Genomic DNA, 27,775 nt, shown 5'->3' with positions numbered 1-27,775 from the left:
ATGGAGAAGGCACGGGCATGGCAGGAGATGAGCCCCTGCCCTGCCCCCCATCCACAGGCACAGGCTGGAGGGACACTGAGAGGTGCTGTAGTCCCTGCCTTACTGCTTAATTTTTACCTCCTACCAGGGGTTCTGATGTGTCAAAAAGAACACGAACCTGGGGGCTTCCCTGGTGGCGCAGTGGTTAGAAATCCGCCTGCCAATGCAGGGGACGCGGGTTCGAGCCCTAGTCCAGGAAGATCCCACATGCTGCGGAGCGACTATGCCCGTGAGCCACAACTACGGAAGCCGTGCACCTAGAGCCCGTGCTCGGCAACAAGAGAAGCCACTGCAGTAAGAAGCCCGCGCACCGCAACGAAGAGTAGCCCCCGCTCGCCGCTACTAGAGAAAGCCCGTGTGCAGCAACAGAGACCCAATACAGCCAAAAATCAATAAATAAAATAAATAAATTTATTTTTAAAAAGATAAATAGGGCTTCCCTGGTGGTGCAGTGGTTGAGAGTCCGCCTGCCGATGCAGGGGACACGGGTTCATGCCCCCGTCCAGGAAGATCCCACATGCCGCGGAGCGGCTGGGCCCGTGAGCCATGGCCGCTGAGCCTGCGCGTCCGGAGCCTGTGCTCCGCAACGGGAGAGGCCGCAACAGTGAGAGGCCCACGTACCGCAAAAAAAAAAAAAAAAAAAAAAAGATAAATAATTTCTAAGGCTCCAATGTATAGCATGGTGAGTATAATTAACGATACTGCATTCTATACTTTAAAGTTGCTGAGACAGTAGATCTAACCACACACACACAAAAAGAAATGGCAGTTATGTGAGGTGGTAGAGGCATTAGCTAATGCCACAATGGACCTCCTTCTGCAGCACCGAAGTGTAACAAATCAACATACTGTGCACCTAAACTTACACAATGCTTCGTCAGTTATATCTCCATAAAGCTGAGAAGAAGAGTGATGCCTTGCAATGAAAATGAGACAGCCAGTAGAAAGTCTGATGTGAAATATCTGACTTCTCATACTTGAAGAACTAGTAATAGCCAGGTATCTGTAACCAAATTTATCTGTCTGTCCATCTGTCTATCTACCTACCTACCTACTTATCTACCTATCTATCTAATCTATATTCTCTATCAATCCATCACCTATCTATAGATTACAGGTTTAAATATAGATACAGATATAGATATAGGAAGTTCTTTCTTTAGAGATGGTGAATACCTCCTGAAAAAAAACTCCTCTTCATGCTGGCATTGAGATAATCCAAAGCATAAGAGTACACTGCCTGCCTGATTGAGCCCAAACTTGGTCCATGAATTCCGGGGAGGACATGTGGATCCGTAACAGCCAGGGCCACTTGGCTTTTGACTGACGGGTCAATGAAGAAATACCTCTGTCTGTATGGCACCCATCTAATATTCTGTCCCAAGCTCTTCCATTTAGATGTGGGATGTTGTCCAAAGAAGGATTTGAGCCCCATTAGACACTGGTTAAGGAAAACACTCACTTCTCACCTGAAACATAAACAGGGAGATTGATCTCCTCTTAGACTCCACCCAAGAGCTCCCCAGAATGAAGTTCTTTGGAAAGGAACCATTCCTGTGGAGCAATAGATGTAGAAATTCTCCGATGAGCAACTCTGCTGTCATATTTCCTGTGGATCTTACTGTCTCATGAGAATCTGTCGTCTGCTGACGTGCACCAACAAGTGGCTAACGGGGCTGAGGCTGGCTGTGTCGGAACCATGACCCCCAGAGACACCACCCTCTTCTGCCTCGGTGAGTCCTCAAATGCAAGTGGGTTAGAGGGAAAGATGGGGGGATCCCCAAATAGTCAAGGTCTCTCTCAACATGAGAACTCAGTGATTTTAGGAGCTGCAGAGAAGATTCTTATCTCCTTAGTGGAGAGAGACGGTCTTTGCCCAGGTATCTGTAACTACATCTGCCCAAGTCTCAACTCCACGCTAGCCTGTAAGGCTCCATGATCAAGTGGTCAAGTTGACCTTGTGGGGTGCATTCAACCCATGCCATGCTGTCTGGAGACCCATGATGGTTCCAGAGTTCCTACAGATGAGAGCCTCAGGGCTGGAATCTGGAAGATAAAACTAAAAGATGTCTTGTTTACTATGTTTGCTGTAGAAGAAAGAAAGGTCAACTGTGGGACTTCCCTGGCAGTCCAGTGGTTAAGAATCCACGCTTCCACTGCAGGGGGTGTGGGTTCGATCCCTGGTCAGGGAAATGAGATCCCACAGGCCCTGCGGTGTGGCCAAAATATAAAATCATTTTTTAAAATGCCACCTGCGTGTCATTATGTTGGGTGATCCGTAATAAAGACTGGAGATGTGCGGGTTGAGTTTTCATGGCTGCCTCTCTTCCAGTGCTCTGTCTTGGCCAGAAGATTGAGGCACAGGAGGGTAAGTGTTCCCCTAAGTCTCCCCCAGTCGCCCTATATCCTCAGGGCAGCTCCAGGATAGAAGAGCAGGAGAAACAGTCTAAAGCCCAGACGAATTCCAATTTTATTCTTTGTTCTAGCTGTCTCTGCTGTGCTCCCCTTGCATAACTTCCACCTCACTTTGGAATCCTGGGATCCCTCAAACGCATCGTGCTCAGACCTGGATTCAGCCTTTGCCTCTGTTAGGCTGACTGTCCATCAGAGGTGTGCATCTTACTGAATGTTCACGACTGCAGGGATGAGAAAGTCGGGAACCATCTTCCATTGTCCAGCAGCCTCCCTATATCAAATGTACCTGCTTTCACAACCTAACTCTCCCCACTTCTATCCACTTTGCTTCATTTAAAGGGACACTGCCTTAGAGAAGTTTACGCAAGTAGCTTCAACTCTCAGAACCAATTTATCTATAAAAGAGAAATAAAGGGCTTCCCTGGTGGCGCAGTGGTTGAGAGTCCGCCTGCCGATGCAGGGGACACGGGTTCGTGCCCCGGTCCGGGAAGATCCCACATGCCGCGGAGTGACTGGGCCCGTGAGCCATGGCCACTGAGCCTGCGCGTCCGGAGCCTGCGCTCCGCGGTGGGAGAGGCCACAGCAGTGAGAGGCCCGCATACCGCAAAAAAAAAAAAAAAAAAAAAGAGAAATAATAATGGAATCTATTTCATTGGATCATTGTGAGGCTTAATCGAGATAAACCATGTAAATAAAGTAAGTTATGTATTTGGTAAGTGTGTTACCTGTGATGATGAGGATGAAGGTGATCATGGGGGATAAAAAAGGTATTTGGATTCTATATGAAGGCCCAAGTCTCCACTTTCCTTGATTCATTACTTTTTTTTTTTTTTTTTTTTTTTTTGGCTGAGGTGGGTCTTCGTTGCTGTGCGCGGGCTTTCTCTAGTTGTGGTAAGCGGGGGCTACTCTTCATCGCGGTGTGCGGGCTTCTCATTGCCGTGGCCTCTCTTGTTGTGCAGCACAGGCTCTAGGCACACGGGCTTCAGTAGTTGTGGCACGTGAGCTCAGTAGTTGTGGCTCACGAGCTCTAGAGCACAGGCTCAGTAGTTGTGGCGCACGGGCTTAGTGGCTCCGCGGCATGTGGGATCTTCCCTGACCAGGGCTCAAACCCATGTCCCCTGCATTGGCAGGCGGACTCTTAACCACTGAGCCACCAGGGAAGTCCCGATTCATTACTTTTTTTTTTTTTTTTTTTTTTTGCGGTACACAGGCCTCTCACTGCTGTGGCCTCTCCCGCTGCGGAGCAGAGGCTCCAGACGCGCAGGCTCAGCGGCCACGGCCCACGGGCGCAGCCGCTCCGCGGCATGTGGGATCTTCCCGGACCAGGGCACGAACCCGTGTCCCCTGCATTGGCAGGCGGACCCCCAACCACTGCGCCACCAGGGAAGCCCCTGATTCATTACTTTTTAATGCTAATTAATGATACAACGTAAGGTTTTCTGAGAAGACGTACTTACTTTATTTACTCTCCTATCTTCCCCAGTGAGTAAGCCAAGTTCTATCTAAAATGGATGCTTAAATTATAAATAAAAATGTGACTTTGGGCTAAAAAATAAAATAAAAAATAAAGGGACACTGCCTTAGTCGCACCCTCCCGTAGAACCTGCGTATTCTTCTGTAGCCTGGATTATTTGTGTCTTTAAAATACGAATATATTTACCTCCCTCTTAAAGGTCCTCAGTAGTCAATCTTCAGATAAACCTACCCACTTCCCCAGGTCTCTCAAGCTCTGCCCACCTGGCTTGTGACTACCCGTCCAGCTCACCTTCCACTCTCCCTCTGACTCTCTCTGCTTTTCACCCGTGCTGACCTTAATTTAGCTTCTCCTTCACTCCTTGCACCTTATTAACTCGGGGATGTCCTCCATTGTCCTTCTATCTAACTGCAAGGCTCCAAACGCTCCTATCCACGTTGCCTAGGCAATTTTTTTTTTTTAAGGCTGCACTGGGTCTTAGTTGCAGCATTCTGACTTCTTAGTTGTGGCATGTGGGCTTTTAGTTGCAGCGTGCATACAGGATCTAGTTCCCCGACCAGGGATCGAACCTGGGCCCCCTGCATTGGGAGCGCGGAGTCTTACCTACTGCGCCACCAGGGAAGTCCCTGCCTAGGCAATTCTTACTCATCCTCACATAGCAGCTGAACGCTCATGTCTGCTATCAGATCTCCGAGTTCTACACCTTCAGAACTGCGGACCATACATCACGACCTACGGTTGCATCCTTGTGTATTTTTTAAATTAATATCTGACTTTTTTCTACATCATCATTCTTAAAGGTAGGGTCTGTTTAGGTCAGCGTTTCTCAACCTCAGTACTACTGACATTTGAGACTGGATAATCCTTTGTTTTAGGGGCAGTCCTGTGAAGTATAGGATATCAAGCAGCATCTCGTCCTCTCCCCGCTACATGCCAATAGTATCTTCCGCCACAACTGTGACCGCCAAAGATGTCTCCAGATATTGACAGACTGTCCCCTGGCAGGGAGAATTGTCTGTCTCCTGTTGAGCGCCACTGGTTTAAGCCATGATAGTAGATAAACAATGTGCTGAGATAACAGAGGCATCTCTCTGTGTATCTCGGAATAACAAATACGTGGGAGGTGTCGGTGAGTGAGCGCTACTGAACATAAGGAAGTCCTGCAGGGTTCGTTCGTCTTGCTTCACGACAGTCCTGCTGAGGACGGCAAACTCCCTTGTTTCCCCCTTCACAGAGCTGCAGTTGAGCACATCACTATCAGGTCTAAAACAGATGGTACACCTTGACAAAGGGAACCAGCAGATCTGAGTATCCCTCCCCCTGTTTGCTAGTTTCTGTATAGGGGTTAAAGCCAAGGACAGAAGCCTTCAACACGCAAAATCACTCGCTTAACGCCACTCCGTGTGAATGCACTGGTGCCAAGAAGCTAACCCGCACCTTCGGGTACCCCCAAACATTTCCAAATCCCGTTCCATCCTAAATCGCACTCCCAGAGCGGGAGTTTCCAAGCCCCAGCCTTTCCGCCCTCTCTCACAGAACTAATCATCATATCCGTCAGACACTTGTTGGCTGTCCCCCACATTGCATTCTCTAACTGCTGCAGGAGAGGACAGCTCTCCCCCATCTGCAGAGGAGCTGGAGTGAGACAGTCCTAGTTTGCAGACCAGGCTGCACCACTCTTCAGTTTGTGGTCTTGAGCAACGGGCACGGTTTCCCCAAGCTTCAGCACCCTTACGTTAGAGTGAAGAGCAGAACTGCATTCTCATAAGGATTACCATGGCAACAAAACACCAAACAAACTGCCGGGCAGACCAGCGGTTGCCAGGGGCTGCAGAGAGGGTAGGATTAACGTGGATGGGGTCTCCTCTGCGGGGCGATGAAAATGGAAGTAGACGGAGGTGATGACTGCACGACACTGTGAATGTACTAAATGCCACCGAATTGCATACGTTAAAAATGGTTAACTTTACGTTACGTAAATTTCACCTGAATAAAAAATATATATAACGAGGAAGGAATTCAGTTCCTCAAAAAATCCTTCAGTTCTTAAAAGCTCAATGTCCAATCCAGCAATTCCACTTGCATATATATAACAGAAGAAATTGAAAGCAGGGATTCTAACAAGATATTTATACACCCATGTTCATAGCAACATTATTCACAATAGCCAGAAGGTGGAAACAACCCAAAGAGCCATTGACGTGAATGTATAAGTAAAACGTGGTCTATACAAACAGCGGAATATTATTCAGCCGTAAAAAGGAAAGATGTTCTGACATGGGCTACAACATGGATGGATCCTGATGACATTACACGAAGTCAAATATGCCAGACACAGAAAGACAAATATTGTGTTATTCCACTGACACAAGGTACGCAGGATAGGGAAATTCATAGAGACAGAAAGTCAATTAGAAGTGACCAGGGCCTAAGGAAAGAGAGAGTGGAGAGTTGCTGCTTAATGGTTACAGGGTTTTTGTTTGAAATCATGAAAAAGTCCTGAAAGTAGATGGTCGCGATGGTTGCACAACAGGGTGAGTGTAACTGATGCCACTGAGCTGTACACTTAAAATTGGTTTACTGCTGCTCCCCACTAGCTATCTATTTTACATTTGGTAGCGTGTACGTGTTGATGTTACTCTCACTTCGCCCCAGCTTCCCCCTCCCTCGCCAAAAAAATGGTTTAAATAGTAAATTTTGTGTTTAATAACACATTTTATTTCACCACAATTAGAAAATACTAAAAACAAATATTTTAAAGGCAGGAAATATAAGTCCATCACCCCTTAATTTATTTGTTCCCCGCTAGTGAAAGAAAGAAGTATGGTTTCTCCATGGCAGGGCACCTGAGTCTGGGCTCTGTTTTCTTCTAGGGAATCTTTCCACTCCTACCATATCTGCCACGCCCGGTTCTGTGATTCCCTGGAATGAGTCTGTGAAGATCCTGTGTGGGGGAGCTCCTGAGTCTTACCTGTACCAACTGGAGATCCTGGGAAACTCCACATACACAGTGGTGGAGAAGAAATGGGGATTTCAGAAGACAGCTGAGTTTGTCATTAAACACATGGATACAAATACTGCAGGACGTTATCAGTGCCGATACAGAAAACAGTACAGCTGGTCAGTGCATAGTGACGCCCTGGAGCTGGTAGTGACAGGTGAGGCCTGCCTCTGACCCTCAGCTCTTCCTCCTTGCTTATCTTTTCAGAGATGCTATTTTTAGAACAGTTTCAGATTTCCAGGGAAACGGAGGAGATACAACAGAGTTCCCACATACCCAGCACCCAGGTGCGAACATTTTCCTTTAGTACGATACACCCCTTACCATTAATGAACCAATATTGATACATTATAATGAGCCAACGTTCGTTGAGATTTCCTTCGTGGTTACCCAACCTCCTTCATCTATTCTGGGATCCCATCCCACACTGCATTTAGTCGTCGTGTCTCTTTAGTTCCCTCTTGGCTGTGGAAGTTGCTCAGACTTTCCTTGTCTTTGATGACCTCTACAGTTTTGAGGGGTGCCGCTCTGGTGTTTTTCAGGATGCCCCACTATTGGACGTCGTCTAATGTTTTACTCATGGTAAGACAGGGGCTATGGATCACGGTGAAGACGACCACCAAGGCCCAGTGCCATTTTTTTTTTTGCGCTACGCGGGCCTCTCACTGTCGTGGCCTCTCCCGTTGCGGAGCACAGGCTCCGGACGCGCAGGCTCAGCGGCCACGGCTCACGGGCCCAGCCGCTCCGCGGCACGTGGGATCCTCCCGGACCGGGGCACGAACCCGCGTCCCCTGCATCGGCAGGCGGACTCTCAACCACTGCGCCACCAGGGAAGGCCCAGCGCCATTTTTAATCATATCATAGCAAGGGTACGTACTATACCAGTGAATACGGCTGTTGACGCTGAGCTCGCATACCCGGCTGAGCTGGTGTTTGCCAGGCTTCTCCACTGTAACACGTCTCTTCCTCCCACCCTCCCTTTCCATGTGGAAGGAAATCACTATATGCATACCTAAGGAGTTACGCTCCTGCGGTATGCGTCCAGCCCTCAGTTTGAAGCTCTGTCCTCAGGGTGGCCTAACCCCGTGTTTCTAGAAGGTTGCACCCTGAGTTTCCAGGTTCTTCTACCTTTTCTTCTTATACAAAGAAGAAAAAGAATATCCTTCAGCCCCTGCCATAACTCCGCAGACTCTCCCGATACCATTCCCTCTCTTCCCCGACATACGGCTTGTGATACTGTGACTTATACTAAGAAACATATATTCGGTCTTCATCCTCGTTCCTGGCACAGAGCTCCCCAAACCTCTGGGATTCCCTGAGCGATGTGTCTTCACATCACATAAAGGTGTCTTCATTTTCATAAGAAATCCCTTTCAACCACACCTGACTTTATGTTAATGAGGTGACTTTTGGAAAGCACCTAAGGAGGGGGGCTGGTTGCCAGGGGTCATGGGACAGTTGGAACTTTCAGCGCCACCTCATCTGACCTCCAGAGAGGGCAGAGAGGCTGGAGGTTGAATCAATCACCAATGGCCAAAGACTTAAAGAGTCTTGCCTACGTAACGAAGCCCTATGCATCTCTTCCATCTGGCTGTCCCTGATACATGCTTTCATAATAAACCAAAAATCTAGTAAGTAAACTGGTTTCCTGAGTTCTGTAAGCCACCCTAGCAAATGAATTGAACCCAAGAACTGGGTCCTGGGAACTTCTCATTTATAGCCATTGTGTCAGAAGCACAGGTGACAACCTAGACTTTTGATTGGCGTCTGAAGTGGGGGCGGTCTTGTAGGACTGAGCTCTTAACCTGGAGCCCTAAACCTGGGGGATCTGACGTTATTGCCAGGGAGAGAGTGTCAGAATTGAGTTGACTTGGGCTTCCCTGGTGGCGCAGTGGTTGAGAGTCCGCCTGCCGATGCAGGGGACGCGGGTTCGTGCCCCGGTCCGGGAGGGTCCCACGTGCCGCGGAGCGGCCGGGCCCGTGAGCCATGGCCGCTGAGCCTGCCCGTCCGGAGCCTGTGCTCCGCAACGGGAGAGGCCACGACAGTGAGAGGCCCGCGTACCGCAAAAAATAAATAAATAAATAATTGAGTTGACTTGTGAGATGCCCAGCTGGGGTCTCATAATTGCTCGGCGGTGTGGGGAGAAACCCACACACTGCAATTGGGAACAGAACCGTGTGGCACTTCTGGCTTTAGAGACTAGATCGCTATCTCTCGAAGATGGCATCTCATCTGCTTGCTTGATCAGCTCTATCTACAGTAACTGGGGACAGGGTACAGATCCTGTAGTAGTGAAACGGGATGTTACCACCTCCCATTCCATTGCAGCAGGAAATGTCAGCTTCTCCGCTTCTCTTAGCATGGATCCAACATGAGTGGCAGGGATCCAGGGGGATGACACAAAATCTTGCTAACAGCTCACTCTCTGCTCTTTTAGGCTTGTATGACAAACCCTCCCTCTCCACTAATGGGTACCTCGTGGTGATGCCAGGGGTGAATGTTTCCCTCCGGTGCAGTTCAGCACACATCTCATTCAATAGATTTTCACTGAGCAAGGAGAGAAGGGCCGTTCTGTCACAGCACCAAAACGGGGGACGCTGGGGTGACTTCATCCTGGGTCCTGTGAACCTCAGCTTCTCAGGGATCTACACATGCTACAGTTGGTACAGCAGCAGCCCTTATGTATGGTCAGCCCCCAGTGATGCCCTGCAGCTTGTGGTCACAGGTAAGTGCACCCCCGCCCACACGTATGTCCTCTTCCTCAGGGCTCTGGCTGACTGTTCAGGGCCTTGGCAGCAGGCAGGCAGGAATACAAAGAGATGCACTAAGAAAGAACAGTGGGGCAGGAGAGAGTCATTACTCAGAGGACCACAAAGAGAGAAGAAGCACTTCTCTATCCATTCTTCTGTTGATGGACATTTAGGCCGCTTCTGTGTCTTGGCTATTGTAAAAGCACTGCAATGAACACTGGGGTGCATGTGTCCTTTCGGACCATGTCTTTCTCCAGATATATGTCCAGGAGTGGGATTGAAGGATCATACGGTAGCTGTATTTTTAGTTTTTTAAGGAACCTCCATACTGTTCTCCACAGTGGCTGTACCAATTTACATTCCCACCAACAGTGTAGGAGGGTTCCCTTCTCTCCACACCCTCTCCGGCAGAAGATGTGGTACACATATACAATGCAATATTACGCAGCCATAAAAAGGAATGAAATAATGCTATCTGCAGCAACATGGATGGACCTAGAGATTGTCATACTGAGGGAAGTAAGTCAGACAGAGAAAGATAAATATCGTGTGATATCGCTTATATGCGGAATCTTTTCTTTAAAAAAATGACACGACTGAACTTATTTACGAAACAGAAACAGACTCACAGGCTTAGAGAATGAACTTATGGTTACCAGTGGGGAAGGGGGGGATGGTCAGGGAGTTTGGGACTGACAGGTACACACTGCTATATTTAAAAATGAATAACCAACAAGGCCCTACTGTACAGCACAGAGAACTCTGCTCAATACTATATAACAACCTAAATGGGAAAAGAATTTGAAAAAGAATAGATACATGTATAACTGAATCACTCTGCTGTACACCTGAAACTGTCACAACATTATTAATCGACTGTACTCCAATATAAAATAAATATTTTAAAAAATGAGAGAGAGACAAGAAGCACTTCTCACCCGCATCACATTTGACTTTCACATCCTCTCCTTGAGTTCTCCAGTTTCCTTTGAAAACACGTGGCCTGTTGAGAAAGGAGAGGCCAACGTTTGGAGTCACATTAAGGGGTGTTGTTGAGACAGGAGATGCCAGACACAAGTTTGGACGAATCCACTTCCTTTTTCACACGCTTAGTTGCAGCTGCGAATCCTGAAACTAACCTATAATACTAGAATCCACTCGGAGTGGGTGACTGAGGAAGACTCTAAAAAACTCTATCGAGGGACTTCCCTGGTGGTCCAGTGGTTAAGACTCGGTGCTTCCGCCGCAGACAGCACAGGTTCCATCCCTAGTCGGGAAACCAGATTCCAGATGCCGTGCTGTGCAGCCAAAAAAAAAAAAAACAAAACAAAAAAACCCTCTATCAAGAGCTTCATTTTGGGGAATTCACTAGTGGTCCAATGGTTAAGACTCGGGGCTTTCACTGCCATGGGCCCCCTGGCTGGGTAACTAAGATCCGGCAAGCCACGCGGTGTGGTCAAAAAAAAAAAAAAAAGTTTCATTTCTTTATTGTTTGCACGCATCACTGCCCAGAGGGAGAAAACAAAGAGTTACAGCAGAGGAAAGCAGCTGCTGACTGCTGAGTGGGAATGACCACACCTGTCTCTCTTACGTACCTTGTCCAGTCATTCTACAAGCTAAGCAAATATGATAGTCATGGCACTGTGAGATCATACAGACAGAACGGTCTTTTCAATGAATGTTGCAGGGACAACTGGGAAACAGTGGAGGAGGGGTGAATTTATTAGCCTTTTCCTTTAGAGTAGATAATCAATGAATCTTGTTTTAGAAATCACCCCCTATCCAACATCAAGGTGGTATTACCTTCTCAAACTTGAGACATTTTGCACTTTGCAATTAGGAACTCCAAATCCACTTGGAACTGATTTCTGTATTTTAACAGGAGAGAGTTACTAGGATTTCTCAGCATTGTAATTTCACACTATTTTATTACATCTTGAGAGGACTAGAGGCCCATGAAGTCCATAAAACAAATGGAGAAATCTTTTTAAAGGTTCAGTGAACAGAAATGTCTGGTGAAAGGTCACACAATAGCGGAGATACATTTTCCCTAAGTTTTTGCGTTCTGTTTTGTTTTTGTTTCTCGTGTTCTGTTTCTTCGGCGGCATGGCATGCGGGATCCTGGTTCACTGAGCAGGGGTTGAACCCGCGTCCCCTACAGTGGAAGCACAGAGTCTTACCTCCTGGATGACCAGGGAAGTCCCAAATTTTTCTCTAAGCTTATCTGAAATGTTTCTCCTGCTTGCTTCCCAGATACCAGCCATCCTGTACCCTTTGTCATGTCATGAATGCATGCATGTGTGGAGGAGGGGGTCCCAGTGAAACCACAAATAGGGAAATGAGCTCCCCTTCCAGGGCTCTTGGGATGGGATGGAATGAAACATGACCAGTGATCATTCATCTCTTCTAATTACGTCTCTAGACACCACGAACCAAGATTACACGACGGAGAACTTGATTCGAATGGGCGTGGCAGGGCTGCCCCTGGTGGTTCTCTTGGTCATTCTGGCTGAAAATTGGCTTGGCCGTCAGGTTCTACCCAAGGAAGACCAGCAAGAGCTGCCTGAACTGAGCTGCAGTAGACAGAAAACTCAGACAGAATGGACCTTTGGACTAACTCCAAAGGGTCACCAGGTAGACACCAGGCACTGAATACAACAGCCAGCACTTGTGGAGTCCTGGAAAGCTCCATGGAGAACACAAGGGAGAACGAGGTGCTAACCAGCTTGGATCCCTTTGCAAACCAATCAAATGGTATTTTCTTGTATGAATCTGATATATTTGCAGCCCACCCTGCTAGACTTTGGTGATAAAATTCTCAGTACAGGGCCTTCCCTGGTGGTGTAGTGGATAAGACTCCACACTCCCAATGCAGGGGGCCCGGGTTCAATCCCTGGTCAGGGAACTAGATATACCACATGCATCCCGCAACTAAGAGTTTGCATGCCACAACTAAGGAGCCCGCCTGCCGCAACTAAGGACCCCACGTGGTGCAACTAAGGAGCCCACGTGGTGCAACTAAGGAGCCCGCCTGCCGCAACTAAGGACCCCACGTGGTGCAACTAAGGAGCCAGCAAGCTGCAAATAAGGAGCGCATTTGCCGCAACTAAGACCCAGTGCAACCAAATAAATAAATATTTTTTTTAAATATCAATATGATCGTTGCTTAACTCTTCCTGTGATAAAAAAAATAATGCAAAGCATTCTCAATTCTCCTTGCTGACTGTTTTTCACCACTCTGAGTTCTGGCTCATACATTCATTTTGTCTTGAACTTATCAGCAAAACAAAATACCATTACATCCTCCTGATAGAAGAGCTTAACACCTAGAATTCCATTAATTACAAAGGCTAATAATTAATTATTAGCCTTTGTAAAGGGCTTTGTAAAAGGCTAAATAATTAATTATGAATACTGTCCACTCAACGTACCATATATTCCACGCCATAACTGTGCTTCTAGCTTTCCCTACAGTAACATTTGTGTGTTAACACATGCTTTTCCGACTCTTAAGAAGACTCTTCTGTTCTTAAGAAACTAACCCACTTCAAAATGTCTCATGCCTCCAACGCAAAGTAAACAGACTTGTGAAAGCAGCCGAACAAGCATCTCCTTTGGATCATCTCAGTACTTCAAGCTACTCAGTCTGTCGATTCATCTTTCTGTAGTATGCATCATGACGTCTAGAAAACATGAAGTACTGGATCTATTCATTGAGATCATGAATAAATAAGTTAGGGACTGAGCCAGATAAACAAGGAAATGTTAGTGGCTGAGCCGAATAAACAACAGGGAAGTGCCACAGTTGCAGAGGAGGACTAATGAGAGTCTTTATATCGCATCCAAACCGACCAGAGAAACGCAAGGCAGTTTGTTTCCAAGAGAGGGAAAAGATTAGCTTCACCTACGTGGTTTTGTCTATGGTAGGGCCTCGTTTGGAAAAGGGGTTCTGAGAATAAAAGGGTCCCGCACTCCTAGGAAAATGATTGATCTTTCTGTAGCCACGATGACAAGTGGCCAACAGAATGGGTTTATAACCCATCGTCAGTGACCACTCACGTTGGCCATTCAACCAATCAGACAGCTCCCTGCTTCTCACTGTCAGCCAATCAGAAACAGGTTCACTCCAGTAAGCACACCGGCGAGAGACAGCCAATCCAAATAGACTCTATCGAACAAACATGCTTTTACGGATAATGTTCAAAGAAGAGCCCCTGAAAATCCACATTTCCCAAAAACCCTGTATAGCATCAGCAGTATAGGATCTGCTGCTCAGAGACACCATGTCTGGCCAGCATAACTCTCCCTTACTACAGTAATAATAAATTCGGCTTTGCCTTCTTATTTCAGACACTGAGTAGCGAGCGCATTAGCCTTTGGCAGTTTATGTATTAGACTGATTTAAGTTAAGTGTAAGGTCTTTGCTTAAGGGCAAGGTGTATGGCGGCTTATGATCCATGACTTTAAGGTTTTTTTTTTAATTTTTATTGGAGTAGAGTTGCTTTACAATGTTGTGCTAGTTTCTGCTGTACAGCAAAGGGAATCAGTTATACATATACACATATCCACTCTTTTTTAGATTATTTTCCCATATACATGACTTTCAGTTCTATGTTAGGCATTATGCTGGTCGTTTCATTTATATGAGAATACCGTAACGCCATGAATTTTAATTTAATCAATTTTAATTCAATCAATCGTGACAGTCATGTCACACGAGCAAACAGAGGCTCAGGAATGGTATGATTTGGATAATGATATGAAGATGTGGACACAGAGTTTCAGTCCGGGAAGATGAAAAATTCTAGAGATGGATGGTGGTGATGATTGCATGATGATGTACATGTCCTAGTTGCCACTCAACTGTACACTTAAAAATGGTAAAGGCGGGCTTCCCTGGTGGCGCAGTGGTTGAGAGTCCGCCTGCCGATGCAGGGGACACGGGTTCGTGCCCCGGTCCGGGAAGATCCCACATGCCGCGGAGCGGCATGTGAGCCATGGCTGGGCTTCAGTAGAGCTCAGTAGAGCCTGAGCATCCGGAGCCTGTGCTCCGCAACGGGAGAGGCCACAACGGTGAGAGGCCCGCGTACCCCCCCAAAAAAAAAAAAAATGGTAAAGGTGATAAGTTTCATGTATGTGGAGCTTTTTACCATCATTTAAAAGAACTTTTAAAAATGGTTAAAATGGTAAATTTTGTGTTATGTATGTGCTGCCACAAGTTTTAAAAAGTTCTTTGTGGTCTATAGAAACTGAAAGTAGATTAGTGGTTGCCCAAAGCTGGGAGAGTGAGGGGGTATTGGACAGTGAGTGCTAGTGGGTATTGGAGGGGTTTTTTTGGGGGGGGGTAATTAAAAAGTTCTGAAATTAGATTATGGTGATGGTTGGGAAACTCTCAATATAATAAAAACCACTGAATTCTACACTTTAAATGGTAAATTGTATAGTATGTAAATTATATCTCAATTAAGTGGAGTTTCTTCGACTATCAAAAATGATTAAATTATTAGTAACACCCTCAGTGGTTGAGTCATGACTTGAAATCCATCATCTCCAACAGGGCTTACAGTATGCATACGGGGATAGTCCTAGGAGCACAGGTGTGAGCTTAAGATGAAAACTGGGGCTGGACTAAATAGATACAGAGAAGTACCTGAGAAACCAGAGGCAAGCTTAGGGAGAATGGATGGGACGACTGCCCGTAGTACGTGGTGTCCAGGGAAGACACTCCAGGTTCAGAGCATATTCCCCTAAGATGATCACCCAAGCCCTCTAATGAGCTGGATAAAACATGGCATTTATTGAACTTATTTGTGCTTCGGTTCCTTATCTGGAAATGGTGGAGTAGATGCTATCAACTTCATCGGGTTACCATGAGAATTCAATGAATGAATGATGCCAGCCACTCAGAACAGTGCCTACACATAGGAAATGTTTTTCAAGTCTGGTTACCAGAAACCTTGCCTCTCAAGATGATTTTATCTTCAGATCTCTGCACACTGCTGGAAGAAACTGTTCCACTCTGAGTTGGTGAGCTCCACAGCAGAAAATAGAGGAGGAAAGTATCATTACTATTACGTGATGTGGGGGTAGCACTCGCCCCCATTTCCATACCAACTTCAAGAATTACTATAAGTAACCAAGAGAGTGTGTTATTGACCAAAAAATAGACAAATAGATCGAGAGAATGGAAGAGATAGCTCAGAAATAGACACATATAAATATAGTCAACTGATTTTTCACAAAGGAACAGGAGCAATACAGTGGAGCAAGGAGGCTGTCTTCAACAAACGGGGCTGGAACACCCGGACATCCACATGCAACAACATGAATCTAGACAGACCTTACACCCTTCACAAAAGTGAACTCAAAATGGATCACAGACCTAAATGTAAAGCGAAATCTACAAAACTCTTAGAAAAAAACACAGACGATCTTGGGTTTTGTGATGCCTTTTTAGATACAACACCAAAGACATGATCCATGAGAGGAAAACTCGATAAGCTGGGATTGATTAAAATTTAGAAACGCTACTCTGTGATAGACGGTATCAAGAGAAATGAAAAGCCACGGACTGGAAGAAAACATCTGTGTTTTCTTTTTTCGACCTTTTTTTACACCACATTCGACCCTTTTTTACACCACACATAGAAGTTAACTTAAAATGGATTAAAGACTTAAACACAGGGACTTCCCTGGTGGCGCAGTGGTTAAGAATCCGCCTGCCAATGCAGGGGACACAGCTCCAAGCCCTGGTCGGGGAAGATCCCACATGCCGCGGAGCAACTAAGCCCGTGGGCCACAACTACTGAGCCTGCATGCCACAACTACTGAAGCCCGTGTGCCTAGAGCCCGTGCTCCTCAACAAGAGAAGCCACTGCAATGAGAAGCCTGCGCACCACAATGAAGAGCAGCCCCTGCTCGCCACAACTAGAGAAAGCCCGCACGCAGTAACGAAGACCCAACGCAGCCAAAATATATATATATAAATAAATTTATTTTTTTGAAAAAGACTTAAACATAAAACCCCAAACACTAACACTCCCAGTAGAAAACATAAGAAAAAATGTACCTCAACACTGATCTTGTCAATAATTTTTTTGGATATGACACCAAAAGCACAGGCAACAAAAGCAAAAATACACAAGTGGCACTACAGAAAACTAAAAAGATTCTGCACAGCAAAGGAAACCATCCACAGTGGGACACCACAAGAAGCCACCCTGGGACCTGGGCCTGCCCACCAGTGGGTAAGCAGCCACCACACGAGGCAGGGCCTGACAGTCAAACAGGCAAGGGTCCACACAACCTACCAGTGCACCACAGATACAGGGAAGATGACACACAGATGGCCAACAGGCACATGAAAAGATGCTCAACATCTCTAATTATCAGAGAGGTGCAAATCAAAACAACACTGAGATATCCCCTCACACCTGTCAGAACAGCCACCATCAAAAAGTCTACAAATAATAAATGCTGGAGAGGGTGGGGAGAAAAGGTAATAACCCTCCTACACCGTTGGTGGGAATGTAAATTGGTGTAGGCACTATGGAGAACAGTATGGAGGATCCTCAAAAAATTAAAAATAAAACTACCATATGATCCAGCAATTCCACACCTGGGTATACATCCGGAACAAATGAAAGCACTAATTCAAAAACATACATGCATCCTAACGTCCATAGCAACACTATTTACAATAGTCAGGACACAGAAGCAACCCCAGTGTCCATCAACAGACGACTGGATTAAGAAGATGTGATATATGTGATAGATACACACGCACACACACGCACACACACACACACACACACACAGTGGAATATTACTCAGCCATAAAATAGAATGAAATTCTACCATTGGCAGCAACACAGATGAACCTAGAGAATATTATGCTTAGTGAAATAAGTCAGACAGAGAAAGACAAATACTATATGCTATCACTTACATGTAGACTCTAAAAAATAATACAAATGAATGTATATGCAAAACAGAAACAGACTCACAGACGTAGAAAACAAACTAGTGGTTACCAAACGGGAGAGGGAAGGGGGTCCGGACAAATATAGGGTATGGGATTAAGAGATACAAACTAATATGTATAAAATAGATAAGCAACAAGAATACACTGTATAGCACAGGGAATTATAGCCATTATCTTGTAATAATTTATAATGGAGGATAATCTGCAAAAATAGTGAATCACTGTGCTGTCCACCTGGAACAAATCCAATACTGTTGATCAACTATACTTCAATTAAGTAATTAATTAATTTAAAATTATTTAGACCCTTAAAAAAAGAACAATGGACACATTTTGCATTTAAAATATATTAAGTACTTAATATATTATTATACTACTTAATATTTTAATATTAATACTTCATATTTTAATATTTAAGTACTTAATATGTTAAAGTACTAATATTTTAATTTCTGCTTTATAACAGACAATACTTTAATATTAAGTACTTAATATTTAATTTCTGCTTTATAACAGACTAAAGGAATATCATTATGTAACAAATAAAATATATTTTTGCTTAAAAATATTATTTATTGAAACATTATAACAAATCTTTGAAGAAGGCAGTATTATCATTCCATTCTGATGAAACCAGTTAACATCCAAGCATATGAATGTACACAAGGGAGCCAAAGTTAAACACCTATTTTATTTTTATTTTTTTTTGCGGTACGCGGGCCTCTCACTGTTGTGGCCTCTCCCGTTGCGGAGCACAGGCTCCGGACGCGCAGGCTCAGCGGCCATGGCTCACGGGCCCAGCCGCTCCGCGGCATGTGGGATCTTCCCGGGCCGGGGCACGAACCCGCGTCCCCTGCATCGGCAGGCGGACTCTCAACCACTGCGCCACCAGGGAAGCCCAAACACCTATTTTTTTAAATCATTCTAAGGCTTTTGCTCTGCACACTACCCTATGCTTTCCCTGGGCATAATGTCCATATTTCAAAATTTAGAAGTTGACCCCGAAATGAGTTTCAGTTCAGACAGACAGCTATCAGAGGTTCTGGTTAGAAACCACATATATGATCAGATGTGTCATGGGGACCACTTCCTCTCCTTATACCCGACGGCCAGAGGTGGGGGGAGATCTTTGAATCTTCTCATAAAAACGTCAGTGTGAAAGTCCCGTGGTGATTGGCGCTGGGCTTCACTCACCACATCCGGTACCTCTCCCTGGCCTGCTGGACTCAGTCTCCCCCCAGCTCTCCATATTAGCGAGGCACAATCTGAGCTATGCCTTCTACACTTGCTGCCCTTCTCTTTCTTGGTGAGTTCTTGCGCGGAAGAGAGATGGAATTCGGGGGTCTCGTGTGGATGGGGCGATATATCTCACGATTCCTGTTTTCCAGGGCTGTCTCTGAGCCAGGGGACCAGCACCCAGAAGCGTGAGTCCTTCCTTCAAAGCCCCAGCGTCTGGGTTGAGACTAAGTATCCACGTGAGAACAACTGGAAGAGAGGGCAGGGGCTCTGGCTTGCTAGGAGGGCTTGAGACCAGCAGCTGGGTGGAAAGTAGGGTGAGCAGGGCCTTTACCTGGAACTCCAGCCTCCGATTCCTTTCCAGAGAGTCTCTCGAAACCTGTCATCTGGGCCAAACCCAGTTTCATGATTCCAGAAGGAAAACTGGCCATCATCTGGTGTCAAGGAACTCACGGGGCCGCTGAGTACCAACTGCACTTTGAGGGAGGCCTTTCTGCCTTCAAGAGACCAAAGTCACCTGGAATGTCGAACCGAGTAAAGTTCCCCATCCCGTCCATGACCTCACAGACTGCAGGGCAGTACAGGTGCTTCTATCGAAGTGGGGAGCTCTGGTCAGAGCCCAGTGACCCTCTGGATCTGGTGGTAACAGGTAAGTGTCCCACTGGACAGCTGTAGCGTCAACTCCTCAGCCTGACTCCTGGGCAGGGTCATCACTTCTTCATCTCCTTTGCTCTCTTCCAAGCCTCACTCGGATACTAGTATTTGTCTTGAGGGTAATGTAGAGGGTTGATTATTTCCTACAGGGGTTATCTTTAGAGAGTTGTCTCTATGTCCCAGAAGCAGATTTGTCTTAGGTTCTTCAGAAAAGAGGCTCTGAGATGGATATTCGTGCACAGAGGGCATTACTGTGGAGTGTCCTCAAACATCACACCTGTGATGAGTGAGGGGGACAGGCTGGGCAGAAGGGGAAGTTGGACTGCAATGCAGCTTCACCCGAGACCTCGGCCGAGCAAATGTGGGACTCTGGACCTGGGTGGCCTTTCAGAATAGTATTGAAATGAGGCTGGAAGCTCTGTACCCGCCACTGTATCAAACAGTGATTGGCTGGGAACCACTCTCAGGGAGATTGCAGACAAATACCCTTGCTTTTGTGGTTCTTGTATTCTAGCAGAAGACAGACCATGAGTCAAAGTCAGGAAATTCAAATCAATTATGTAGCATGTGAGGGCGAAACGGTGGTATGGAAAAAAGACAAAGTAAATGGGGTTAAGGTGACTGGCTGGCCGGGTAAGCTTGGGTCAGATAGTTCCCTTCAGTTGACGGATATGGCTCTCAAACTTTAGTAGATATCAGAATCACCTGTAGGGCTTGTAGAAGCACAGATGACTTCAGTAAGCCCGTGTTCATGGAAGCATTATTCATAATAGCCAAAAGGTGGAAACATCCTTTGCCTATCAGTGAATGAATGGATGGAGAAAATGTGGTCCATCCATACAACCGAATATCATTCAGCATTAAAAAGGAAGGAAATTCTAACACACGATACAACATGGATGAACTTGAGGGCGTTATATTGAGTGAAATAAGCCAGTCCTCAAAGGATCAATAAGTGTACATTTCCATTTACATGGGGTACTTAAAATACTCAAATTCAGAGGCAGAAAGGAGAATGGTGGTTACCAGGGGCTGGGGGAAGGGGGAGTGAAGAGTTAGTGTTTAATGTGTACAGACTTTCAGTTACGCAAGATGAAAAGCGTTCCGGAGACTAATGGTGATAATGGTTGTACAACGATGTGGATGTACTTAATACCACAGAACTGTACAATTAAAAATACTTAAGATGGGGCTTCCCTGGTGGCGCAGTGGTTGAGAGTCCGCCTGCCGACGCAGGGGACGCGGGTTCGTGCCCCGGTCCGGGAGGATCCCACATGCCGCGGAGCGGCTGGGCCCATGAGCCATGGCCGCTGAGCCTGCGCGTCCGGAGCCTGTGCTCCGCAACGGGAGAGGCCACAGCAGTGAGAGGCCCACATACCACACACACACAAAAAATACTTAAGAGGGTAGATTTATGTATATTTTACTACGACTAAAAGTGGTCATAATGTTTTAAAACACAGATGGCTGCTCTCCTAAGTTTCTGAAGCAGCAGGTCTGGGGTAGAGCCCGGCAATTTGCATTCCTAACAAGGTTCCCAACGACGCTGAGGTTGCTGGTCCCAAGGACCAAACGCTGAGGACCAATGATGTAGGGCAATTCCCAGAGATTCATCTTTTTCAAAATTAATTTTTATTGGAGTATAGTTGCTTTACAATGTTGTGTTAGTTTCTGCTGTACAGCAAAGTGAATCAGCTATACGTATACATATATCCCCTCTTTTTTGGATTTCCTCCCCATTTAGGTCACCGCAGAGCATCGAGTAGAGTCCCCTGTGCTCTACAGTGTAGGTTCTCATTAGTTATCTATTTTATACATAGTATCCATAGTGTATATATGTCAATCCCAATCTCCCAATTCATCCCAGCCACGCTTGGTATCCATACATTTGTTCTCTACAGCTGTGCCTCTATTTCTGCTTTGCAAATAAGTTCATCTGTATCATTAGAAAGAGATTCATCTTAACACTCCTGGAAGCTAGGGGAGCAACTGTCTCAGTCGTGAAGGGAGAGATCAGGGAGGGTATGTCCATGACTGAGACAAACCTAGGAAAGAGAAGAAGAGACCAAGTTTCTGGGGAGCGATATCCCGGTCCTAAGGAGAAGAGAGATGCGGGATATAGGAAGCAGGATAAAGATGCTCTTTACCGGGACTTCCCTGGTGGTCCAGTGGTTAAGACTCCACACTTCCAATGCAGGGGGCATGGGTTCAATCCCTGGTTGGGGAACTAAGATCCCACATGCTGCCTGGCCAAAAAAAAAAGTTATGTTCTTTACCTACCAGCCACCTTCTCTCGCAGGACTGTATGACACACCCACCCTCTCAGTTCAACCCAGACCTGAGGTGATCTCAGGAGAGAAAGTGACCTTCCGTTGCCGCCTAGAAACAGCAACAAGCACCTTCTTTCTGCTCAAGGAGGGAAGATCCAGCCGCCCACAGCGCAGATATGGGAATATCCAGGCGGAGTTCCCCATGGGCCCTGTGAGCACAGCTCACAGAGGCACGTACAGATGTTTTGGCTCCTATAACACACATGCATGGTCTTTCCCCAGTGAGCCTGTGAAGCTCCTGGTCAAAGGTGAGGACACCCCCCAGTTTTACCCCATGTCCTTTCTGGATCCCTAACTGACCCCCAAATAATGACGAGAGAGGCAGCAAAGAGGCAGGTGGGAAGACGCACAGGGGGTACTTTTCACCAATGCCCTCATCCACGTTGATCTCCCAGAGGCCCAGTTGATAGCTCATGAGGAATATCACCAGAGAGATGGCGGGTGGGGGGCGGAGTGTAGAGAATAAGTGGTAAGACCAGATCCCTTGATTTTTCTCCTTGTCTCCACTGCCAGGAGATGCCGGGGACACCACCTTTGCGCCCACAGAGCACACCTCTTCTGGTGAGTAACACGGACTTCTAAACTTGGGGAAGGACTCAAAGCCTCCCAGTGACACTAAAACCCTGGCATTCGTTCACAATATCCCTTGAGTGTATAGCATATGCCATGAACTACAGTTCTATCGGTCAACCAGAGATCCTTGCCTGTGTGGCACTCGTACTCTAGCGGGAGAAGGCAGACCATGAATCTAAGTCAGGATACATCAATCGATGACACAGCACACAAGGAGGAAATGACGGTGTGGAAAAGGACAATGTAGAACGAATGGCATTACGGCGATGGGGAGGAGGGCAGGTGGCAGCATTGAACAGAGTTGTCCACACTGGCCTCACAGAGAAGGAGGCTTCAAGCAAAGAGCTGAGGGACTTCCCTGGCGGTCCAGTGGTTAAGACTTCGCCTTCCAATGCAGGGATGCGGGTTCGATCCCTGGCCAGGGAGCTAAGATCCCACCTGCCTCGAGGCCAAAAAACCAAAACATAAAACAGAAGCAATACTATAACAAATTCAATAATGACAAAGAAAGAAAGAAAGAAAGGGAGGGAGGGAGGGAGGGAGGGAGGGAGGGAGGGAGGAAGGCTGAAAGAGTTGAGGGCATGAGTCCTTAGGCCTACGCCCTAAGGCAGAAAGATGGGCAGGGTGATAAAAGAACAGCCAGGAGCCCAGTGGACTGGAAATGATGTCAGAGGGGGGATGGCAGGGGTGTGGTGGGCTGGGGCAGCTCATTGAGGACCTTGAAGAAGTTTGGTTAAGACTGAATGACGTACAGTGGAGAATTCCTGGGCTGAATGTCAACATGATGACATAGTGTGAGCGTGTTTCGCGTCTGGTAACTGCAATCATTGTTGCTTCTGTGGTGGTCATCCATTTCCCATGCCTGGTGTCAGTTTATTTATCTCTTGTAAAAATAAAATACAGTGTGTGTGTGTGAAAAAAAAAAGAATGCCGTATATATAGAATCATAAAAAAAAAACCAAAAGACGACTGAATGACGTGACCAGTGGGACAAAGAAGAAAGGATGGCGATTGACTTAATGAGGCAACGGAGGCTCACACAGAAGATATGCCTGGAGACACACGCTTATGAGTCCTAGAGCTGAATTCTTCCTCTGGTCTGTCTTTTGCTTTCTTTTGTTTTGTTTTTAATTAACTTTTATCGGACCACAGTTGCCTTACAATGCTGCGTTAGCTTCTACTGCACGGCAAAATGAATCAGCCGTACATATGCACAGATCCCCTCCACTGAGGACACTACAGTGCGTTAAGTAGAGCTCCCCGTGCTATACAGTATGTCTTTGCCCTCTTCCACTCCACCTGCCAGATGAAGCCACTGGGACCTGGAGTGAGAGGGGTGGACCTAGAGAAGCTATAGAACGTCACGGAATATAACCAAGGGTAGGAGAGCCTGGGATGGAAGAGGCCACATCATCTCTTTTCCTCACGTCTCCTCTTTCCTTATCCTCTGCAGACCACTGGGACTCCTACATGTTAACCACAGAGACCCGATTCCAGGAAGGTAAGCCAGCAGCGGGGGCTGTAGGCGCTAAAGGACATAAGATCGGGAAAGGAAAGAGGAAGACAGATGGGGTGAAGTGGTCTTGGTAGGTTCCTGTGAGCAATCACTCTTGTTCTTCTGACCCCAGATCCTGTCCTCTGGGATCACAATGTCCAGAATCTCCTTCGGATTGGCCTAGTTTTCCTGGTCCTGGTGGCCCTCGTGTGGCTCCCGGTTGAAGACTGGCTTCACAGGAAGAAGTCTCAAGAGAGAGCCAGCAGGGCTTCAAGTCAGGAATGCAGAAGGTTCAGAGCACAAAGCCCTGGAGAAATGACCGAGAGATGCAGTGGCCACAGGTAAAGCTGCAAGCTGACCCTGACCTTGGGCTGTGGGAGCTCCGAGTTGAGCCCGTGGAGGAGAGAGTCATCGCAGAAAACTAAGGGAGAACTGCACGGAGTTCGGCAGCGGGTTGGGGATGAAAGCGCTACATTTCTTCTGTAGGCAAAACCCATTGTCTCTTTGAGGTTCTAAGTACTGTTGCACTTGCTTCCTGCGAAGCAAACTTTTCACCACTCTGGTCTTTCCTGAAAACATCTTTAACGGCATGGCCGTGGGAACATCTCTTCCCTACTTTTGTCTTTATTTCTATTTCTTCTTTGCTGTCTCTTGCACATGTCATTCAAGATATTTAACCGCCAGTACAGAATAGGTGCACTTATCAAACAGAACCAGAGCCGGAGAGGCAACAACCAGTCAATGGAGATGCAGGCTTATAAACAAACAGCACATCTATACCAATGTGTCCCGGCTGGATGGCAGCCATGCCCCAGTTCCCTCTATCCTATGCCCTTGCGGGATTTCTTCTTCTCCACTTCTTTATCCACACCTTGCCTTGTTCTTTGGGTCTCCTAGTAGATATCATCTCCTCCAAGATGATTTCCCAAAACCTCCAGCTTGACCTAAGATACTACTTCCATAGTCCCAAAGCACCTGTAATTCTCTACAACAGCATTTGAACCCTAATACTGCCTACGTATCCATTTTCCTGTATCGACTGCGAACTCATGTGAATTAAATTTATGTCAGGTGTAATGGCTGTGTTCATAGTTCCCACTACTCAGAGAGTTCTCAGGAAATATATGTTGAACAAATGGATACATAAATGGGGTCAGAGTGCCACTTGGAACTTGAGACTCCCACGCATGGTCCTTGAAATGTTGTCTGGGCATCACAAACGCTCTCCTTTTTGAGAGTTTCGACTTGGTCAACCCACTAATATACCCATTATGTGGGTCCCCGCCTCCTCTCAATATTGTGACACCTTACACAGGTCAAATTCGTTCTTAAATCTGCATTTTCTGTTAAATATCAGCGAATATTAATTCCAACCTCAAAGGGATAACATGAACATCTGGAGATCAAGAATATCCAGAAACCAGCATAAGCTCTGACATGTGTACGTTACTCAATGCATGGTAACCATTATTATTCCTGATACTAAGGGCAATTAAAACTCATACCAAGTTATTACCTCATTACTAGTGGCCCCAATACTGAATTTTCTCCTTTCTGGTCTTCACCTACCAGGTGTTCTAAGGTCCAAGACTTTCTAGCTAATACCCATTTATAGTCTTCATCTCAAGATGAGATGGACTTGTTTGGGGTGGGTTCAGGACATTCCAACCTTTCCATATTCTAGTTTATGGCAAGAAACCTAGAGTCAAGGAAAAAATGGGTCAGGTAGAAATATTTTAGGGGTCAAGATATAAAGGCAGGGCTTGACCTGGGCAAAGGAGGTTCCTAAAGGGGATGGAGGGGTCTTTACCACCATGGCCCTATGTTGTCCTTGGCAGTCCAAGTTAAAATCTTCCAAAACTGGTCAATGGGTCAATGCCAGATGGTCACGTATTGCAACGCTCTTTCTGAAATATTGAACATGGCTTGTATTTCAGACCGTAAAATGAAGCATGGGGAGAAAGAAAGGAAGGAGAGAGGAAGGGAGGGGAGGAGGGTGGGGGTAAAGTACTGGCCAATTGTTTGTGATGATGATTTACTGGAAACACTCCAAAAACACTTTCAATTTCCCCATGGTCAGAACTTAACAGCTTTCCACACCTAGATGCAAGGGAGGTTGACGATGTAGCCTTTTTTCCAAATAGCTCTGTGGCAAGCTGAATATTGGTACTTCCATTACCAATGAAGTGAAAGGTAATAGAGTTGTAGTAAGTTATTCCAGTCCTTGTTGTAAGAGCCTACTATGTGTCAGGCACTGGTGAGAGTACAACACACCAAGGCAAACATTATGCCCACCACAACAGGATTTATCGTCCAGGAGTAGAGGTCTTCAAGAAGTGAGAAAATAAATGTCTCGTGAGAGAGGAACTAGAGGATGCCCTTGGAGCCCCTTCCTGTGAAAGATTCCATTATACAGAGGCATTGAGGGAGACGCAGGGGTGAAGAAAGGGGAAGACGGCAGCTGTCTGTACCAATGCATCCGAAGGCTCGGATGTAAGACAGAGGGTGAAAACGTTCAGTATAACTAGAGCTCTGATTGTGACAGAAAAGAGTAGCTGTGGACGATGCCGGGCATGGCCATGGAAGCCACATAAATAAACGCACATTTTATCCTTAAGGCAAAGGGAGCTCACCAAGCATTTTGATCATGGAGGTAATATGAGGATTTCTACACTGTGTGAAGACCCTTCTGGTTGCAGTGAGAGGAAGGACATATGCAAAGAAAACAAAAGCATGGTAGGCGGGGGGAGACAGAAGAGTTGAGAATGGCTCACCTATTTCTAGTGCTGACAACCAGAACGATATAGGTTCCATAACTAATACTGGTAACCCAGATGGAGGTCCAGCTGTGAGTGACAGGTACACGTAGGTCTTGAGACTTGGTAACATATTCTCTAGCTCTGTCCTTATTTTTCAAGATTGCCTTGATTATTCTGCGTGTTTTGGATTTCAATACTAACTTTAGGGTATCAGTGTTCACAAAACACCCAACTGGATTTCGCGTGAGATTGTATCCAAGCTACGGATCAACTTACAGAGAATCATCACCTCTTCAATCTTTCCATCCTTGGAAGTTTCAAACCTTAAATGTGGTATATTTCACCATTTAACTTCATGTTCAGTAACTTCTCTAAATAATATCTTGTAGTATTCCACGTAGAGAATGTGCGTATCTTTTGTTAGATACCCACCAGAAATATCCACTAGTTACATCTCCTCCAGAGAGATCCCTACTTACATGACTTTTATTTTGTAAGTGATATCATTCTTTAAATAACTTTATTGCTTCTGTTGGTTGCTGGTAGTATAAGAATAAAATTGATTTTTTATATGGAATGTGTCTTGCAAAGCTCACTTCTTAATCTTAACCGTTTTAGACTATTTAAGATTATTTTTAGGTTCAAACATTTTTAGGATTTTTTTCCAAAATTAATTTTTTTTTTTTTTACTGTCTTATTACCTGGCTAGAACCTCCAGTACATTAATCAATAGGAGTGGTGATAGCAGGTGCCCTTTTCTTAGTACCAATATTATGGGGAATATTTTTAATATCTTACCATTGAGTAAGCTAATTGCTATAATTTTTTGTAGATACTCACTGTCCCAGTTAGAAAATTCCTTTGTATTCTTGTTTTGCTAAGTTTGTTTCCATTCAAAAATAAGAAGGAACATATCCAGTGAGACCAGTTAGGAGGCTGCTACATTATTCCAGGTGAAAGTCGATAACCACTCTGAGAAGGTAGACACCTTTGACATATTTCAGGCACAGAAGCCGTACTTCATTTTATTGTTTAGAAATGATGGGTGGGCAGGTGGCAGGGTCA

At 45.9% G+C, this 27,775-nt stretch overlaps 3 protein-coding genes across 10 annotated transcripts in view; 2 read left to right on the top strand and 1 right to left on the bottom strand.

The window, feature by feature from the left end:
• The window catches only part of NLRP7 (NLR family pyrin domain containing 7), a 116,484-nt gene that overhangs the window by 57,500 nt on the left and 31,209 nt on the right, over positions 1–27,775 (bottom strand). The window lies entirely within an intron of this gene.
• Positions 1,640–12,626, top strand: FCAR (Fc fragment of IgA receptor). 2 transcript variants are annotated; one of them, XM_032612893.1, is made up of 5 exons: positions 1,640–1,772; positions 2,372–2,407; positions 6,802–7,086; positions 9,367–9,654; positions 12,102–12,626. In XM_032612893.1, exons 1-5 carry the CDS (start codon positions 1,739–1,741, stop codon positions 12,329–12,331), a joined length of 873 nt encoding a protein of 290 aa, XP_032468784.1. In that variant the 5' UTR covers positions 1,640–1,738; the 3' UTR covers positions 12,332–12,626. The 2 variants fall into 2 exon arrangements, with proteins under 2 accessions (XP_032468784.1, XP_032468783.1); XM_032612892.1 differs by lacking the exons at positions 1,640–1,772; positions 2,372–2,407 and adding an exon at positions 6,145–6,300.
• On the top strand, positions 10,149–27,279 carry NCR1 (natural cytotoxicity triggering receptor 1). Of its 7 annotated transcripts, none has more exons than XM_032612834.1 (8): positions 10,149–10,198; positions 19,052–19,087; positions 19,264–19,548; positions 21,853–22,131; positions 22,397–22,444; positions 23,910–23,957; positions 24,085–24,292; positions 26,570–27,279. In XM_032612834.1, exons 1-8 carry the CDS (start codon positions 10,165–10,167, stop codon positions 26,712–26,714), a joined length of 1,083 nt encoding a protein of 360 aa, XP_032468725.1. In that variant the 5' UTR covers positions 10,149–10,164; the 3' UTR covers positions 26,715–27,279. The 7 variants fall into 7 exon arrangements, with proteins under 7 accessions (XP_032468725.1, XP_032468727.1, XP_032468726.1 ...); XM_032612836.1 differs by lacking the exon at positions 10,149–10,198 and adding an exon at positions 13,083–13,602; XM_032612835.1 differs by lacking the exon at positions 10,149–10,198 and adding an exon at positions 13,083–13,602 and having other exon boundaries at positions 19,052–19,138.

The sequence above is a fragment of the Phocoena sinus genome, chromosome 19, assembly GCF_008692025.1.
Source record: "Phocoena sinus isolate mPhoSin1 chromosome 19, mPhoSin1.pri, whole genome shotgun sequence".
Taxonomy (NCBI): domain Eukaryota; kingdom Metazoa; phylum Chordata; class Mammalia; order Artiodactyla; family Phocoenidae; genus Phocoena; species Phocoena sinus.
This window is presented reverse-complemented; position numbering and strand designations above follow the sequence as displayed.